The sequence below is a fragment of the Sitophilus oryzae genome, unplaced genomic scaffold (genome assembly GCF_002938485.1).
Source record: "Sitophilus oryzae breed Bouriz unplaced genomic scaffold, Soryzae_2.0 scaffold_1693_pilon_pilon, whole genome shotgun sequence".
Taxonomy (NCBI): Eukaryota; Metazoa; Arthropoda; class Insecta; order Coleoptera; family Curculionidae; genus Sitophilus; species Sitophilus oryzae.
The window spans coordinates 1,097,208-1,116,945 of NW_022146383.1; the positions used below are offsets into that span (position 1 = coordinate 1,097,208).

Sequence of the window (19,738 nt, forward strand, 5' to 3'; positions counted from 1 at the left end):
TGACCTAAACCTTGTCAAAAATTAACTTTTTGAAAAGGTTTATATCAACATTTTAAACTACACCATTTAAAAATAATTTTTACTCAATATATAAATAAATTACAACCTTCTTAACTGGCAATAAGCTCCATAAAAAAATAAAGAAGAGTACAGACCAAGTAAAAGACGTCTATAGAGCTTGACCTCGCCAAAATTATCATCGATTCTCATTCGCTAGCCGTTCATGACGCCGTTTTTTTTTCGATCATACATTTTTTTAATTAAAAAAAGTAATCACCCACAGGGTGTCTCAGTTTTGAAGGTGACTATTTGGATTCAAAAAACTGCACGGTTAAATGCTGGATTGTATCATCGTATCATGTTTTTTATGTGTTTTTAATTACAACATAAAATCATTTTTTGTTTAAATATTGAAACTCAAAAGAAATAATTAAAAAAAAAATAAAAATTAGAAACATAAATACTATTTCAAGACTAACTCGATTAATAAATTTATTCGAATATACGATATACAGTGTGACAATTTGAAAACGAACAGTATTTAATATTGCCTCTACCGATGATAGTATGAAAATTTGGCCAAACACGTCAATTGACATATCAAGGGGGACAATTTTTGAGGCATTTGTTGTCGTGTTACTTTCAACCCCTTCACCCCCAGGGCACCTACCCCTAAAATTTTAAATAGCAACCCCTATTTCTTTTACCATTTTTGTGTTTCTTATAGAATTCTACATAAACTACATTATTTTTTTGAGAATTTTATAAGGAACACAAAAATTGTAAAAGAAATAGGGGTTGCCATTTAAAATTTTAGGGGTAGGTTCCCTGGGGGTCAAAGGGTTGAAAGTAGCACGACAAGAAATGCCTCAGAAATTGTCTCCCTTGATATGTAAATTGACGTATTTCGCCAAATTTTCATACTATCATCGGTAGAGGTAATATTAAATACTTTTCGTTTTCAAATTGTCACCCTGTATAAATCAATAGATATATAAGAAGTTTCGAAAAATCTATTATAATAATATGTACGCGTATTATACATACATATAAATTTATATACTATTTATTATCTAGTTAGAATTTAGCATATAAGTCCTATATACAAATATATCGTAATTTGTTGTTGTTTTGATGTACCTATGTAGTTTATTGTAAAATGATATATTATAATACTGTTAGGTTTAAGAATATACAGGATATTCTTAAATAAAAGACAATAAATACAAAATAAAAAAAAAAATAAAATTAATCAAAGTACATTATAGTAGTACCTTTAGTTTTTGGGTTGTCTTAGCAAAATATAAGAAAGGCACTATTTTAGAATACCCTGTATGTGTTTGCTGTGTGTATATTGATAGTTATTAAGGGGATTGTGTTAGTTGGTTATTTATTAATAAAAAACTTTTTAAGAAATATCTTTCATCAAGTTTTTATTTATCTCCAAAAAATTATACTGTTCAAGCTTAAGAAACAGAAAAAAATTAAGAAAAATTGCCCATAAATACATATGTATAGGTACCGGGTGTTGCATCGTCGGACGGGTAGGAAATCCCATGTAAATTTTAATGGGGTCAATTATTGGTTTCCCTAATTATTTTAGAGAATAATTCTATTTAAGTTTATTGAAGAGCACTAAAACCCACATTCAAAAGAATAACTTTAGATATTTTTGATTAGCTCGTTTATCGTCGATTTCTTTTTAAATATTTCTCCTTTCTTGTGGTCCTGTATTTACTTATGAGCACCAGTCAAGGTAAAAGATAACGGTCAAATGAAGTTGTCATTTCAGAAATTTACCTATTTAGTGCTTTATTATTATTGAAAACTCATTCCTACATCGGAAATCTTAAAGATGTATTTATAAATACAAATTAATATGAATTAAAGTAGAATAAAGTAATCAATTACAAGGTTAATTATAGTATTATTCCAATATTCAATAACTTATTAATTTAGGTACTATTAAATCGTTAGAACTTTAGGATTTCAAGAAGATGTCCAAATATTCCTCCATCGACTGCTAGACAGCAACCAGGCGATCATAAAATTCTCTTCTTACATTCGCTAGTTGGTAAACTGAAATTCTATTGCATTCGGCAGAAATAGCATTTTTAACTCGTCTAGATTTGGGTATTTTTTATCCTTGTATATCCTGTTTTTTTAAATGGCCCCAGAGAAAGAAATCATTTGGCGAAATATCAGGAGACCTTGCTGGCCAATTTACTGTATGATTTAGGCCAATAACGTTTCCGTTAAAACTATTGTCTAAATATTCCCGAACAGCCTACGTAGGGTATCATGTGCCGGGCAGCCATCCATTTGGTACCAAACTTCCTGATTTCCCCTAGCGGCATCATGTAAAGCAGGTAAAATATGATTTTTGAGTAGTTCCAAATAATATTCTGCATTTAAATTTCGCGTAAGAAATAATGGCCCGATAATATTGTGTCCGAATATCCTTGCCCAAACATTTACTTTCTGTGGATATTGCGTTCTTGTTTCGACAAACCTGTGTTGGTTTTCTTTGTTTCAATATTGATAATTGAAACATTGGGTTCATTATTTAAGGTAAACGCGCATTCGTCAGTGAAACATATGTTTTTTAAAAATTCCCTATCCGTGTTTGCAACAGCAACAACAAAACGCCTGCCGCCGTATTTCGTCCCCATCTCGTAGCTCTTGGTGCTTTTCATATTTGAAGGAATAGTAATTATGTCGTTTCAAAATTCGAAACGCTGTAGTGTGATCTATTCCTATTTCATCCTCAAGTTTCCTTGTGCTGATCTTTCCATCGTTCTCTTCCACGCACAATAAAACTTCCAAGTCGGTATAATTTCTTGCATCTTCTCTTTGTTCCTGCCTTGCTTCACATCTGCAGTTATTTATTAGGGTGCCTTTGGTCTCAAATCTCTGGATATTCCTTGCGATTGTAGATTTTCCAGGTATCGGTCTATTCGGATACAGAGCAGCAAACATGTCCGACACCTTTTGATAACTATTTCCTTGATAATACCATTTAATCATCAATACTTTTTCTTCGGTAGTGTAATTCATGGCTAATATTTTCGATGTAGGTATGAGTTTTTAATAATAATAATAAAGCACTAAAGAGATAAATTTCTGAAATGACAACTTCATTTGACAGTTATCTTTTACCTTGACTGGTGCTCATAAGTAAATACAGGGCCATAAGAAAGGAGAAATATTTAAAAAGAAATCGGCGATAACTCGTAAACGGGCTAATCAAAAATATCTAAAGTTATTCTATTGAAATGTGGGTTTTAGTGCTCTTCAATAAACCTAAATAGAATTATTCTCTAAAATAATTAGGGAAGTCAATAATTGACCCCATTAAAATTTACGTGGGATTTCCTATGTCCCGCTCGACGATGCAATACTCGGTATAAATAGTTATTGTTTATATCAACAAAACTCACCTTCTTAACATCACTTAAGGGACATAAGGGGCCATTACTACCTCTTTCCCGTTCAAAATATTCTGATAAGGTTGCGATGAGTTTTTTACGGCTATTAAGCTATCTTAAACACTTCGCACTAGAAGAGGTTCTAAAAAGAACAATGCTCGACTGCAAGGTCTGCTACTACAAATTTTTAAAGCTTAAAGAATCACAACAAAACTCATTTAAACCCAAAACTCGTAATACAAAACAGAAGTGTCAAAACGAATGACAGCAGAGCTACCACCTGAATCCCCAGCAGGAAATTTAAATTCCAGTTAGTCAATCCAGGGTTGGCAACAATGAATTTAAAAATCGCGCCCTCGATTAGGTAACTAAAACTTTAATTTTTATCGCACATATTTTTATTTTTGGTTAGTTTATATATTACACATGTCTATGAGTTCTACAGATAACGTGTTGTTGTTATTTCTATTTGTCTACTGTGACGTTTATTTTTTTAATTCGTTACACACCCAAATTTTTTTAAAGGCTTAACAGAATTAAATATCTTTTGTATGTATTCATCAAATTTCCTGGAATCTACTCTCATTAACGAATACAATATCCATCATAGAAAAATATAGCAAAGATCCATAATAATAATTACTGAAGTATCTTCACGAGATAAAAGATTATGATTATCTGTGTTTTTCTGTGACTCTCCGTTGATTTTATCTCGTCGTGATATAAAAGTAGCCAATAATTTATTACCAAAACACTTTGTTACTTACTATAGTCAAATCGAACTACTAACATAGTTATTATACATCTACTAACATAAAAATGAAGTGCTTCCTCATCAGTTCTGTGTTCTTGGTTGCTCTTTTTGATCAAAGTAAGTCCGTTACAGAAGAAATTTAAACAACCTGTTTCAGGGTCTAATTTTCCTCATTATCTAGTAAAAAAACGATATTTTGATTTAACTAAAATTGTTAAATAATTTCAAGAGAGAATACTATATCTAGTTCTATTGTTCTTCTAAAACCAATTTTTTACTAAGACGTTACCAAAGTCCATGTATTTAGACATATCAATGAAAGAAAAATACTCAACGGATTCTCAAATATACAGGGCGAGTCTTAAATAAGTGCTAATATATTCAGGTGTAGTTCGAAAAAAAAAATGGATTTCTTTTTAGTTTTCAGTTAAAAAACCTAATTTCTTGAAATATGGCAACATAAGTAGTAGATTAAATTTTCTTGTGAAGACCCAGAAAAGAGCCAGTGGTACTCAAAATTTAAGCAAAAATCTTTTTTTTTAATTTTCAAAGCAAAATAACTCGGTTATTTTGGACTTATTTGAAAAACGGTAAAGAGAAAGTATTTGCACTTATTTAAGACTCACCCTGTATATCGAAGAATCTGAGGGGAGATATTGGCTTCAACGATGTGTATTTGAGACCTTTATGACGAAACTTTTGAAAAAAAATTACTAGATTTTATAAATAATATTAAATAAAAAAATAAATACCTACGCCTCAACAAATATATGAAAAAAAGTAAACAAAAGCATCAAACAGGGTATCAAAAACTAGTGTACCAAACTTCGGAAGGTGATGCTACAGATAAGAATACCAGAAAAAAATTCTATGAATATATACAGGGTCGTTGATACGTACAGGAACAGTCGATTATTAGGAAAAAATTGTAAAATATATCCTCCTCCTCCTAGGTGCCTCCTCTGTTGAGGTTGGAGATTAATATGGCATATGACTCTCTGTCCAGAGCTTGGCGAATAAGGGTGTTTCCGTCGGTGTGGGTCCAATCTCTTATGTTACGTAGCCATGATTTCTTTTTCCTCCCTATGCTACGTTTTCCATCGATTTTCCTGCTATTATGAGCTGTATTTCTTCATATTCTGAGTGCCGCATTATATATCCAAGGTAGGAAGGCTTTTTGATTTTAATTGTGCCTGTTAGGTGTTCACGAGTTTTCATTCTGTCTAAAACTTTACAGTTTGTTACTATAATAAATACATAATTAAACACAAATTTGACTTTTAATTATACTTGAAGACTCTATTTTTATTCTGGCAACATTGAATGACTTTCTTTCCTTCACCTTTTAGATACGAACGCCACAGTTTTAGAGATAAAATCACATTTTTAAAATATATTTTAAACTCTGACCAAAACCAAAGTTTGAGGTTAGTACTATAGTATGTTTATAAGGCTTCCTAAATAACATTTTTGTATTTGGGGAAACACTTTTGTTTTTTAATCGTTTTATGAGAATTTTAATTCGTTACTTTAACAGCAATTATAAAATTGTTTTCTTAGAGTAGCGGTCGCGACTAAATTATTGCGAAGACCAAATTGTTTTATAAATCAGTCGTAAAATCAGCTATAAAACATGTCGATAATATTTTAATAAACTAAAATGCATATTTTTATAGCTGTTTTGTAAATATTTTATAATTGTTTTAAATTATATTATAAATCAATTATAAAATATATCTAGCTGCAGCATAAATAGTTGTATAAGATTTGTTATATAAACGTTCCTGAGCATATTAACGAATATATTTATAAAAATGTTTTATAAATTAGTCACCAAAACATCTATATAACAAAATAATAAAACACATTTGTCTCTATGATATATTTGTGTTCTTTGCGTTTATTATATAACAATTCAGTGTATGAGATCACTTTAATAAATCGTGTATAAAACACTTCACTCTCATAATAATTTATTGTGCTACTTGGGATATTAGCGAGTAATAAACTTAAGCATAGGCACAGCTCTCGTCTACCAATCTAAGGTTGTGGGTTCGAATCCTACAGTCGGCATTTCATCAGCCAACAATTTTTATTAAAATAAAAATACCTTGGGTACCTACTTGGGATTCACAATCCTGAGGTAATAATAGACGGTTGAAGCGTAGTGCTAGCCACATTACCTTCCTTGTATACCGAACGGCTCTAGCATGGCAAGCTGTACCTTGCTGCTCCCAAAGCGTTAAACGCTATATACGGCAGCTATTATTATTATATAAACTTAAGTATACAGGATCGGTCATAAAGTCGTAGCACATCAAAGTTTAATTTTTTTAAATGGAACCCCTTATATATTACTGCATATTTCAATTCTTGCAAGAGCAAGCATGCAAGACTTTTGCGGTCTTGCATATTTTTGCACTTTTACGTGATATAAAAATAATTCCTTGTGGGTATCATGCCACTTGAGGGATTTGATTCTGTGGATGACATCTATTACCTGGGTCTTTTGTCGTATCCACTCTATTCTTACATTGAGCGTTGTGCGACCTGCAGTTTCCTTATAATGTTCATTTTACGTGTCCAGGTTTCGCATGCATAGGTCATGACTTAGTCGAATGTTTATTATTATTAATATTTTTCTTTTATTTTTTTTTTCTTTTGAATGTGATTGAGTTTCTTCTATAAGTACTCCACGCTTGAGTAATATTCTTATAATATTATTTATAATTATATGTATTTTATAACAAATACATAACTTCGTTTGGGATCAATACTTATATCTATCTTATCAATATTTATATTTCAAAACTAATTTTAATCTAAAGAAAATTAAAAAAAATTGAAAAAATACAGATTTATTTGAAATGATTATTATTTAAATATATTTTTTTTCTTGATTTGATAGAAAGGATCATGTATCCTTCGAAATCAATACTTTTATCTCAAAAGCAAATAACTGACGCAAGTCCACTCCAAAAAATGTATTTTTTTTATAGTTATATATAAAAAATTAATTAACATAATAATATTGGATGATTTTGGATTCTAATAAAAGTACAGTATGTATGTGAATTTTTCCCAAGTATTGTAATATTAATATTGTAGTAAATATTACAATTTTTGAAAACATGGTGTATATGATTTTTTCGCTACGGTTGTTTTTTGCTAAAAATGAAGAGATTTTTATCAAATAATATACAGGGTCGGCTAGATAAGAGACAGATTTGGGTGGTTAAAAATCTGTTTTATACAGGGTGTTTCAAAAATAATGTGCCATCTCTCGTGGGGAGATTCCCCACGTAAAAATAAGATTTATTTTTCATATCAACATAGGTCCGATTCTGCTTTGTTTCGTAGCTACAGGGTGTTAAAACCTTAATATTTTTTCGATTTATTATAATTTTCTTCCAAGTACTTTTAGCGTCTCGAATGAAATTTACACACGACAGTAAAAGTTATTATAAATGCTAAATATTTTCAAGTTTAAAAAGTTTCGACATATTCTCCAGTGCCCAAGATATCAAAAGGAAAAAAGTCAGTAGCGCACATGTTTTTTTTTGAAAAATATTCCAGCAATAACCCATATGTACGTCCCTGATAAACTTATCGACACTTTTTTAGCCATTAAAATATCTAGCACATTTATCCTCAAAATTTTATTCGAATCACTAAAAGTACTTTGAAAAAAATTATAATAAATCGAAAGATTATTAAGACTTTAACACCCTGTAGCTACAAAACAAAGCGGAATCGAACCTATATCGATATAAACAATAAATCTACTCTATTTTTACGTGAGGAATCTCCTCATGAGAAATGTCACATGTTTTTTAAAACACTCTGTAAATGCTTAATCTACTTGATGTAGATTTTACTTATCAATACTACGATATTCGGCCGTATTTTGATTAAATTGTCATTTTCAAATTTAATCTAGAGTGTATCTCGATTGGTAAAAACCGTATTATCTCTTTATAAAGTATATGTACTTCATCTTGTTCATAGAAAACATTAAGGAAAAAAAATCTTATGAAATTACTTGGAAATTAACAAAAATATATCTACAGGGTGATTCAGTTTCCGAAAAAGTCTATATTAGGTTTTTGGTTTGTTGAAGTCGACTAAATTTAAAATAAAAAAAATGTTTTATAATTTAAAAAAGTTAATTTTTTTTTAATTTTTTATAGGCTTGGGTGCAAGCTTGGAGAGTACAACGTGCGACTGTAGTACATACCAATCTTTACCACTGGGCATCGAATCTTTGACTGAAAATGATGTAGTAGAGTCAACATACAATTGCTTAAATTTGGTATACAATGATGGTAAGTATTGGTTAAAATTGTTATAAAATCCTTTATTTGAACGTCATTTTTTTTACAAATAATTTTTTTTCTGACGGATTATTTTTTTAATAGTTAGACGTTTATGGAAAATTGTTATCTGTACCCGAGGCAAAGGACTTTTTTTCATAAATCTCAGTGAAATAAGTAAACCTAGACGTTTTAAAAATAGCTGTTGTTACGATGATATTTCGTTAATTACATCTCGTTTTATGTTGATAATATACAGGGTGAGCCACTGAAAACTTACAATGGCTATAATTTTTCAACCAAAAAAGATATCAAAAAATTAAAAAATACCGTTTTTATAATATCGAGGGGGAATACATATGACGTATTTTTTGAACCACCCCGACCTACCCCTTATGAGGCACCCCTACTCACTTGAAAATCTTAAATGGCAACACCCCACTTGTGGCGTCTTTTTGGAAAGCTCATGAAAAATGCTAAATGATGATCATAAAGTTTTTAGGGTGAAATTGAAAAACTACCCTTACACGAACAATTAGGTGGACATTAATGAAAAAGGTGATTTTTTCAGCATAAGTTACAAATTGGGACCCAGCTAAATGACGCAAATGAAGTATTTTTCAAACCACCCCAACCCACCCCTAGGTGGCATCCCCTCACTTCTAATCTCAAGATAGCGATGCCCCACTTGTGACACTTCTATGGAAAGCTAATTGAAATCGCTAAACGATGGTCATACAGACTTCAACTTAATTACTGGTTAGTGACAAGAAATGTAGGTGTGACAATTTGAAAGAAATTTAAAATGATAATTTATTTTAATAATTGCTCAAAATGACAGCCGTTTCGTTCCATACAAAAATACAAACGATTTTCAAATTCTTCTCTCACTTTTTGGAAAGTCTCTCTCGGAATATTTCGACATGCTTCAGTTCTCCTCTGCCGCAATTCTTGCAACGAACCTGGTTTTGTCTTGTAGACTATGGATTTAGTGTAACCCCACAAGGAAAAGTCTAAAGGAGTGAGATCAGGTGACCTTGGCGGCTACTCGATTAGACCCCTTCTGCCTTGGATAATATTTATCCAACCACCGCCTTGTGACAATAGAATAATGCGAAAGGGCTCCATCTTGCTGAAAGCGTATGAGGTCTTCATTTAAAGTAGAGTTATAATAAATTTCTTTGTACCAGCTTTTTTTTCTTGCAATGGTTCATGGATACAAAAATAATTCATTCTATTGATTTTGACACGTTTTGACATTTTTGTTTTATTTTTAGGCTCTATTTTTTTCGTTCTTTTTTATGACAGTCGTTCAGCATTTTTTATACGCTTTCCAAAGAGGTGTCACAAGTGGGGTATTGCTATTTTGAGGTTAGAAATGAAGGAGTGGCATCTAGGGGTAGGTCGGGGTAGTTTGAAAAAACCTCATTTAGCTGGGTCCCAATTTGTAACTTATGCTGAAAAAATCACTTTTCTCCTTAATGTCCACCTAATTTTTCGTGTAAGGGGTAGTTTTTCAATTTCACCCTAAAAACTTTATGATCATCGTTTAGCATTTTTCATGGGCTTTCCAAAAAGGCGCCACAAGTGGGTTGTTGCCATTTAAGATTTTCAAGTGAGTAGGGGTGCCGCCTTAGGGGTAGGTCGGGGTGGTTCAAAAAATACGTCATATGTATTACCCCTCGATATTATAGAAACGGTATTTTTTTGATATCTTTTTTGGTTTAAAAATTATAGCCATTGTAGGTAAGTTTTCAGTGGCTCACCCTGTATATATATATTCTACAAGATTAATATTTGAACACGCCTTTGTAATTTGTAGAGTAGATATTTAAGAATACAACTTTTCACTCAATCTGCAGGAATATAATTACAATATATTTATTATTTAATTTTATTAAAATAAATTAGTAATTAGAAGGTATATAAAACTGTATGTTATGTTTGTTTACGCGGCCGTAATTGATTAATATAACAGTAGTATTTCTTGATGAGTAATACTGGCAACATCATCAATATATCGAGCTGATTGGGAAACTGATTGATTGAATAATAAAAATACCGGGTGCGTCTCAAAAGTGGCTCACCCCTATAACTTTTTTATTTTTTTAGATAAAATAACGAGACTTGGTGCGTTAGTTAGTTAGTTTCTTAGGTCTACGAAACTAGATTCCTATCAGCCAATAGAACAGGCAGGCTTTCGAAAAGGTTTTAGTACCATCCATCATCTACAAACAATTAAAACAGTCATTGAAAAAACAACAGAATACAGTATACCTCTACATTTGGCCTTTGTAGACTACCAAAAAGCCTTTGACAGCATCGAAACCTGGTCATTTCTAGCTGCAATGGAGGACGCGAGAATTGATTCCAGATATTATTCCACTATTAAAAATATCTATGATAGTGCAACCTTTCAAGTTAAATTAGATGATGACCTCAGAACAGAAAAAATACCACTCGGCAAGGGTGTGAGACAAGGAGATACCATCTCTCCCAAGTTATTTACACTGGCACTGGAAAATATCTTCAAGAAATTAGAATGGGAAAATAGAGGTCTAAACATCGATGGGGTACACCTTAGCCATCTGAGGTTCGCAGACAATATTGTCTTGCTGAGCACCGACATTCAAGAACTAAACACCATGCTAAATGAGCTAAATGACAAATCCCAGAAAATTGGCCTTAAAATGAACTTGAAGAAGACAAAGATAATGAGCAACAATATCCATATCATTACCGTTGACAACATTATAATTGAAAACGTAGACACAAACAATATTATATATATTTAGGTCATAAAATCAAGCTGGGCAAGGAAAACCAAAATACGGAGATCAAACGCAGGATCCATTTGGCATGGGTAGCATTTGGAAATATGAGCGATATTTACAAGGAGAAAAAGGTGCCCATGAACCTAAAGAAAAAGGCTTGTAATATTCTTATAATATTATTTATAATTATATGTATTTTATAACAAATGTAACTTCGTTTTGGGATCAATACTTATCCAATCTATCTTATCAGTATTTATATATTTCAAAACTAATTTTAATCTAAAGAAAATTAAAAAAAATTGAAAAAATACAGATTTATTTGAAATGATTATTATTTAAATATACTTTTTTTCTTGATTTGATAGAAAGGATCATGTATCCTTAGAAATCAATACTTTTATCTCAAAAGCAAATAACTGACGCAAGTCCACTCCAAAAAATGTATTTATTCTATAGTTATATATAAAAAAAATTAATTAAGATAATAATATTGGATGATTTTGGATTCTAATAAAAGTACAAGATGTATGTCAATTTTTCCCACGTATTATAATATTAATATTGTAGTAATTATTACAATTTTTGAAAACTTGGTGTATACAGTGTGTCATTGAAATGGTGTAAAAAAAAATCGGGGGGTAATAGTACTCCTAAAAATAGTAAAAAAAGTTCCTATAAGTATAGGGCGCAAAATGCATATTAAGGGAGTTAGGGGCACTGAAAGGGTGAATTTAAAAAACGCTTTTTTTGAAATTGTAGGCTTAAAAAACGAGATAAGACTTAGAAAAAAAATCCTCTACCATAAATTTTGACCCTAAATCAAATGGTGATACTGAAAAATTATTTGGAAAAGCGGAAAGGGTAGTTTTTGCAAGGGTAGAGGGTTATTTCGTGAATTACTGTTTTGAGGATATTTTTTTTGCAACGTATTTATTAAATAATGAATAGAAAAATCAAAATTTCATGATTTTTAAAACATCTTATTGCTTTAAAAACGAAATAAACTTTTTTGGTTTTAAAAAATGTTGGTTTGCTCAGTGCCGATTAATACTGAAAAGCAACTAGGGCAACGCATTATTAATTGTTCCAATCAAATTCGGACAACACCAAGGATATTCCACAGGGTATCTACACAGATCGTGGAGAAGAAGATCAGATGTCTACATTGAAATGAATGGTGGTTACTTTGAACATTTACTATGAATGAATTAAGGAATGCATTATTTTAATAAGGACTTTTGGTAATTGGATTATTTGGTTTATTATAGCAATAAGATGTTTTAAAAATCATGAAATTTTGATTTTTCAATTAATTATTTGATAACTACTTGGTTACTTTTGAACCGCCATAACTTTCATAAGCTTATGTTGATTAACCAGTTAGCAACACAACAGAGCAAACGCTTTGTCTTCAATTTCTCGAAAACCATCGCTTTGGGCGATGTGCAAAAAGAGTATCTCTTTTGTAGGAAAAAGTATGTAGTTTTCAAAAAATGAACCCACGTTGCAAAAAAATAACTTCAAAAAATTTATTCACGACAAAAAACCATTTTTACACCATTTCAATGACACCCTGTATGATTTTTTTCGCTACGGTTGTTTTTTGCTAAAAATTTATAGATTTTTATCAATTAATATACAGGGTCGGCTAGATAAGAGACAGATTTGGGTCGTTAAAAATCTGTTTTATACGGGGTGTTTCAAAAATAATGTGCCATCTCTCGTGGGGAGATTCCCCACGTAAAAATAAGATTTATTTTTCATATCAACATAGGTCCGATTCTGTTTTGTTTCGTAGCTACAGGGTGTTAAAACCTTAATATTTTTTCGATTTATTATAATTTTCTTCCAAGTACTTTTAGCGTCTCGAATGAAATTTTGACAGTAAAAGTTACTATAAATGCTAAATATTTTCAAGCTTAAAAAGTTTCGACATATTCTCCAGTGCCCAGGATATCAAAAGGAAAAAAGTCAGTAGCGCACATGTTTTTTTTGAAAAATATTCCAGCAATAACCCATATGTACGTCCCTGATGAACTTATCGACACTTTTTTAGCCATTAAAATATCTAGCACATTTACCCTCAAAATTTTATTCGAATCACTAAAAGTACTTTGAAAAAAATTATAATAAATCGAAAGATTATTAAGATTTTAACACCCCGTAGCTACGAAACAAAGCAGAATCGAACCTATATCGATATAAACAATAAATCTACTCTATTTTTACGTGAGGAATCCCCTCATGAGAAATGTCACATGTTTTTTAAAACAGTCTGTAAATGCTTAATCTACTTGATGTAGATTTTACTTATCAATACTACGATATTCGGCCGTATTTTGATTAAATTGTCATTTTCAAATTTAATCTAGAGTGTATCTCGATTGGTAAAAACCGTATTATCTTTTTATAAAGTATACGTACTTCATCTTGTTCATAGAAAACATTAAGGAAAAAAAAATCTTATGAAATTACTTGGAAATTAACAAAAATATATCTACAGGGTGATTCAGTTTCCGAAAAAGTTCTATATTAGGTTTTTGGTTTGTTGAATTTGACTAATTTTATAATAAAAAAATGTTTTATAATCTAAAAAAGTTAATAATTTTTTCCTATTTTTTATAGGCTTGGGTGCAAGCTTGGAGAGTACAACGTGCGACTGTAGTACATACCAATCTTTACCACTGGGCATCGAATCTTTGACTGAAAACGATGTAGTACAGTCAACATATAATTGCTTAAATTTGGTATACAATGATGGTAAGTATTGGTTAAAATTGTTATAAAATCCTTTATTTGAACGTCATTTTTTTTACAATAAATTTTTTTTCTGACGGATTATTTTTTTAATAGTTAGACGTTTATGGAAAATTGTTATCTGTACCCGAGGCAAAGGACTTTTTTTTCATAAATCTCAGTGAAATAAGTAAACCTAGACGTTTTAAAAATAGCTGTTGTTACGATGATATTTCGTTAATTACATCTCGTTTTATGTTGATAATATACAGGGTGAGCCACTGAAAACTTACAATGGCTATAATTTTTCAACCAAAAAAGATATCATAAAAATAAAAAATACCGTTTTTATAATATCGAGGGGGAATACATATGACGTATTTTTTGAACCACCCCGACCTACCCCTTATGAGGCACCCCTACTCACTTGAAAATCTTAAATGGCAACACCCCACTTGTGGCGTCTTTTTGGAAAGCTCATGAAAAATGCTAAATGATGATCATAAAGTTTTTAGGGTGAAATTGAAAAACCACCCTTACACGAACAATTAGGTGCACATTAATGAAAAAGGTGATTTGACGCAAATGAAGTATTTTTCAAACCACCCCAACCCACCCCTAAGTGGCATCCCCTCACTTCTAATCTCAAGATAGCGATACCCCACTTGTAACACTTCTATGGAAAGCTAATTGAAATCGCTAAACGATCGTTATACAGACTTCAACTTAATTACTGGTTAGTGACAAGAAATGTAGGTGTGACAATTTGAAAGAAATTTAAAATGATAATTTATTTTAATAATTGCTCAAAATGACAGCCGTTTTGTTCCATACAAAAATACAAACGATTTTCAAATTCTTCTCTCACTTTTTGGAAAGTCTCCCTCGGAATATTTCGACATGCTTCAGTTCTCCTCTGCCGCAATTCTTGCAACGAACCTGGTTTTGTCTTGTAGACTATGGATTTAGTGTAACCCCACAGGGAACAGTCTAAAGGAGTGAGATCAGGTGACCTTGGCGGCCACTCGATTAGACCCCTTCAGCCAATCCATTGCCTTGGATAATATTTATCCAACCACCGCCTTGTGACAATAGAATAATGCGAAGGGGCTCCATCTTGCTGAAAGTGTATGAGGTCTTCATTAAGAGTTACAATAAATTTCTTTGTACCAGCTTTTTTTCTCGCAATGGTTCATGGATACAAAAATAATTCAATCTATTGATTTTGATACGTTTTGACATTTTTGTTTTATTTTTAGGCTCTATTTTTTTCGTTCTTTTTTATGACAGTCGTTCAGCATTTTTTATAAGAGGTGTCACAAGTGGGGTATCGCTATCTTGAGGTTAGAAGTGAGGGGGTGGTACCTAGGGGGGTAGGTCGGGGTAGTTTAAAAAAAAACCACATTTAGCTGGGTCCCAATTTGTAACTTATGCTGAAAAAATCACTTTTCTCCTTAATGTCCACCTAATTTTTCGTGTAAGGGGTAGTTTTTCAATTTCACCCTAAAAACTTTATGATCATCGTTTAGCATTTTTTATGGGCTTTCCAAAAAGGCGCCACAAGTGGGTTGTTGCCATTTAAGATTTTCAAGTGAGTAGGGGTGCCTCCTAAGGGGTAGGTCGGGGTGGTTCAAAAAATACGTCATATGTATTCCCCCTCGATATTATAGAAACGGTATTTTTTATTTTTTTGATATCTTTTTTGGTTTAAAAATTATAGTCATTGTAGGTAAGATATTCAGTGGCTCACGGTATATATATATATATTATATATATATATATATATATATATATATATATATATATATATATATATATATATCATATATATATATATATATATATATATATATATAGCATATATATATATATATATATATATATATATATATATATATATATATATATATATATATATATATATATATATATATATTCTACAAGATTAATATTTCAACACGCCTTTATAATTTGTAAAGTAGATATTTAAGAATAAAACTTTTCACTCAATCTGCAGGAATATAATTACAATATATTTATTATTTAATTTTATTAAAATGAATTAGTAATTAGAAGGTATATAAAACTGTATATTATGTTATGTTTGTTTACGCGGCCGTAATTAATTAATAAAACAGTAGTATTTCTTGATGAGTAATACTGGCAACATCATCAATATATCGAGCTGATTGGGAAACTGATTGATTGAATAATAAAAATACCGGGTGCGTCTCAAAAGTGGCTCACCCCTATAACTTTTTTATTTTTTTAGATAAAATAACGAGACTTGGTGCGTTAGTTAGTTAGTTTCTTAGGTCTACGAAACTAGATTCCTATCAGCCAATAGAACAGGCAGGCTTTCGAAAAGGTTTTAGTACCATCGATCATCTACAAACAATTAAAACAGTCATTGAAAAAACAACAGAATACAATATACCTCTACATTTGGCCTTTGTAGACTACCAAAAAGCCTTTGACAGCATCGAAACCTGGTCATTTCTAGCTGCAATGGAGGACGCGAGAATTGATTCCAGATATTATTCCATTATTAAAAATATCTATGATAGTGCAACCTTCCAAGTTAAATTAGATGATGACCTCAAAACAGAAAAAATACTACTCGGCAAGGGCGTGAGACAAGGAGATACCATCTCTCCCAAGTTATTTACACTGGCACTGGAAAATGTCTTCAAGAAATTAGAATGGGAAAATAGAGGTCTAAACATCGATGGGGTACACCTTAGCCATCTGAGGTTCGCAGACGATATTGTCTTGCTGAGCACCGACATTCAAGAACTAAACACCATGCTAAATGAGCTAAATGACCAATCCCAGAAAATTGGCCTTAAAATGAACTTGAAGAAGACCAAGATAATGAGCAACAATATCCATAACATTACCGTTGACAACGTTATTATTGAAAACGTAGACCATTATATATATTTAGGTCATAAAATCAAGCTGGGCAAGGAAAACCAAAATACGGAGATCAAACGCAGGATCCATTTGGCATGGGTAGCATTTGGAAATATGAGCAATATTTTCAAGGATAAAAAGGTGCCCATGAACCTAAAGAAAAAGGCTTACGACAGCTGCATTCTACCTGTGCTTACGTATGGCTTAGAGACTATGGCAATTACCCGAAAAACAGCAGAACAACTACGAGTAGCACAAAGAGCCATGGAAAGAATCATGTTGGGAGTCACCATTAGGGAAAAAATACGGATACCCACATACGTCAAAAAACAAAATTAATAGATGTCGTTAAAAGAGTGGCAAGTCTGAAGTGGCAATGGATAGGACATGTGGCAAGACAGGATCCAGACCAATGGCCCCAAAAAGTAATCCTATGGAGACCTAGGGGAACAACAAGAAGTGTGGGCCGACCAAAAAAGAGATGGGTCGATGACGTCAGGGCAGTGGCGGGAAGACAATGGATAAGATTGGCTAGAGATCGCGAAGCATGGAAAAACCTAGAAGATGCCTATATCCAACACTGGATGGAACCAGGCTGAGAAAGAAGAAGAAAGAATGTTTTAGTGTCCAGTTAGAAAATGCTCAAGTCGTATTTTTAATCATATCTCAATTTTTTCAAATGGAACGAGGGTGGCTTGTTAGCATATTTGGAAAAGGCATTTTTCTACTAATAATTTGGTACCACACACTTGGTATTTCAAATTAATTTTCGTTACGAACCGCATGTTATAATTTCAAATAAACCATATGCGAAAATGTCAAAAGTTGACATATGATATGTCATTCTATTCAGAGTGTTATTTTCTATCGAACAAAGTAAAGAAATACCGAAAGTGCCATTTAAAAATCAAAAGTTGTAATCATTTCCGGTGAAACAGGAAATGACCGAAAACAATCGAATACGTCAATCAATCCTAATTTATGTCATATACCAATATACCAAATCTCGTTTATTTAACTGAAAAAATAAAAAAGTTATTAATTGTATTTTTTAGACATTGTGAATGATCGTAAACTGAAAAGTATAAAGTATAATTGAAACCATTAATTTATTCTACTAATTTCAAGTTTCTGAACGAAGCTTAACTGATACTCCCAACAAACACAATTTAAAAAAAATATATTATTAGTATTATAATATTTTTTTAATTTCCAGGACAGAATATCCAAACAGTACAACAGTGCATCAGTTTGCTAGACTCAAAAAGTTTCTGTGCAGCGGCCGCAGCAAAGGCTCAAATCACCAAATGTGAAATTTCTGGTAATTTCGCATTACTAAAAGATGAATCTGCTTCTGATAATCCAGCTTCTAGTCCTACAACTGTCAATCCACCAGTAACCCCTTCTGCAGCTCCAACAGAAGCTACCTCATCTTCAGGTGCCAGTACGGTTTCAGATGGCAGTACGGTTTCAGATAGCAGTACGGCTTCCGGTTCTTCAGATGGTCCCACCAGTTCTCCTCCCACAGACAGCCCCACAGCCAAACCAAACAGCGCGGCTGGCAGTTTCTTGTACACAGCCCTGTTCCTAGGCACACTCTTCGTCATTATCGTTTAAGAACTAGAAATTTTGTTTCTAAATTATTGACAACGCGTCACTCACTGTCAAATATTGTAAATAATTGCACGGTACTAGTTGTAAGGGAGAGTACTATAGTTTTTTTTAATAAAAAATGTATAAAATTGTATGGATATTTTTATTTTTACTGGTTACTGTAGTTACTACCCAAGGTATAAATACAGGATGGCGTCTCTCATACGCCGCGGAAGATCCAAGGAGAACGGTAGTTTATATCGAAATAAAATTTTGGCAGCGTATGTAGGTTAACTGAAAGCATTTTATAAAAATACTACCGTGTACCAGCGACTTTGTTAGCATCGAATTAATCATTTGTAATGGTGATGATAAAGCGAAGCAAGAATTTCCACTAACATACAAACTGGAAAAAATTTTCTCACATTTATGTCAGCATGAGAAAAAACAATATGGCGATATTATTATATAACTTGGTAATATTTGTGGGGTAGTTTCAACTCTTTGGAATTTGACTTTCTTTTCGTAGTTTCAACTCTTTGGAATTTGAAAAATTCGTTTGCCAAAAATAAGCTTTTTACGTCAAGCAGTTTAAGCAGAATCGTGGTTAAGAAATTACCGAGGAAATTACCCAACTTTTTGGAATACCCTGTATGATTTTTTAAAAAATTTCAAAATATGTAAAAAAAAACAAATAAATTATGCTTGTCCAAGCGTTTTCCCGAAAGACTAACCGTTTTTTAAATAACAAATATTGTAATATTTGAGGGGCGCTTTCACCCTCTTGGAATTTGAGATTCAAGAAACCCCTCCTTATTGAACCTCTACACCCCACAGTCAATCCGTTTGCCAAAAATCAGCTTTAAACGTCAATCAGTTTAAGCAGAATCGTGATTACTCAATGGTCATATTTTATGAAATACCCTGTATAAATTTATAAAAAGTCTTAAAATATGTAAAACAACAAAATAAAATATACGTGTTTTTCGGAAAAACTCTCGGTTCGTTAAACCTCTACACCCTAAAGTCAATCTGTTTTCCAAAAATCAGCTTTTTACGTCAAGCGCTTTAAGCAGGATCGTGATTAATCAATGACCAGATTTTTCGAAACACTCTGTATACATTTTTAAAAAAATTTAAAATATATAAAAAAACAAAATAAAATATACGTGTTTAAGCGTTTTTTCGGAAATTTTACCGTTTTTTAAATAAAAAATATTG

The 19,738-nt window shown here is 31.8% G+C and overlaps 1 protein-coding gene across 1 annotated transcript; it reads left to right on the forward strand.

The window, feature by feature from the left end:
• Positions 1-4,142: 4,142 nt before the first annotated feature.
• On the forward strand, positions 4,143-18,669 carry LOC115881032 (uncharacterized protein DDB_G0284459-like). Its single transcript, XM_030898389.1, has 3 exons — positions 4,143-4,299; positions 8,373-8,507; positions 18,141-18,669. Exons 1-3 carry the CDS (start codon positions 4,248-4,250, stop codon positions 18,539-18,541), a joined length of 588 nt encoding a protein of 195 aa, XP_030754249.1. The 5' UTR covers positions 4,143-4,247; the 3' UTR covers positions 18,542-18,669.
• The last annotated feature ends 1,069 nt before the right edge of the window (positions 18,670-19,738 follow it).

What these genes read in the sequence shown, in the direction of transcription:
- LOC115881032 (XM_030898389.1), top strand. Translation starts at nt 4,248, where the DNA reads ATGAAGTGCTTCCTCATCAGTTCTGTGTTCTTGGTTGCTCTTTTTGAT. An exon ending in GGTTGCTCTTTTTGATCAAA is followed by an intron (nt 4,300 to 8,372) that starts GTAAGTCCGTTA and finishes AATTTTTTATAG; the next exon opens with GCTTGGGTGCAAGCTTGGAG. An exon ending in AAATTTGGTATACAATGATG is followed by an intron (nt 8,508 to 18,140) that starts GTAAGTATTGGT and finishes TTTAATTTCCAG; the next exon opens with GACAGAATATCCAAACAGTA.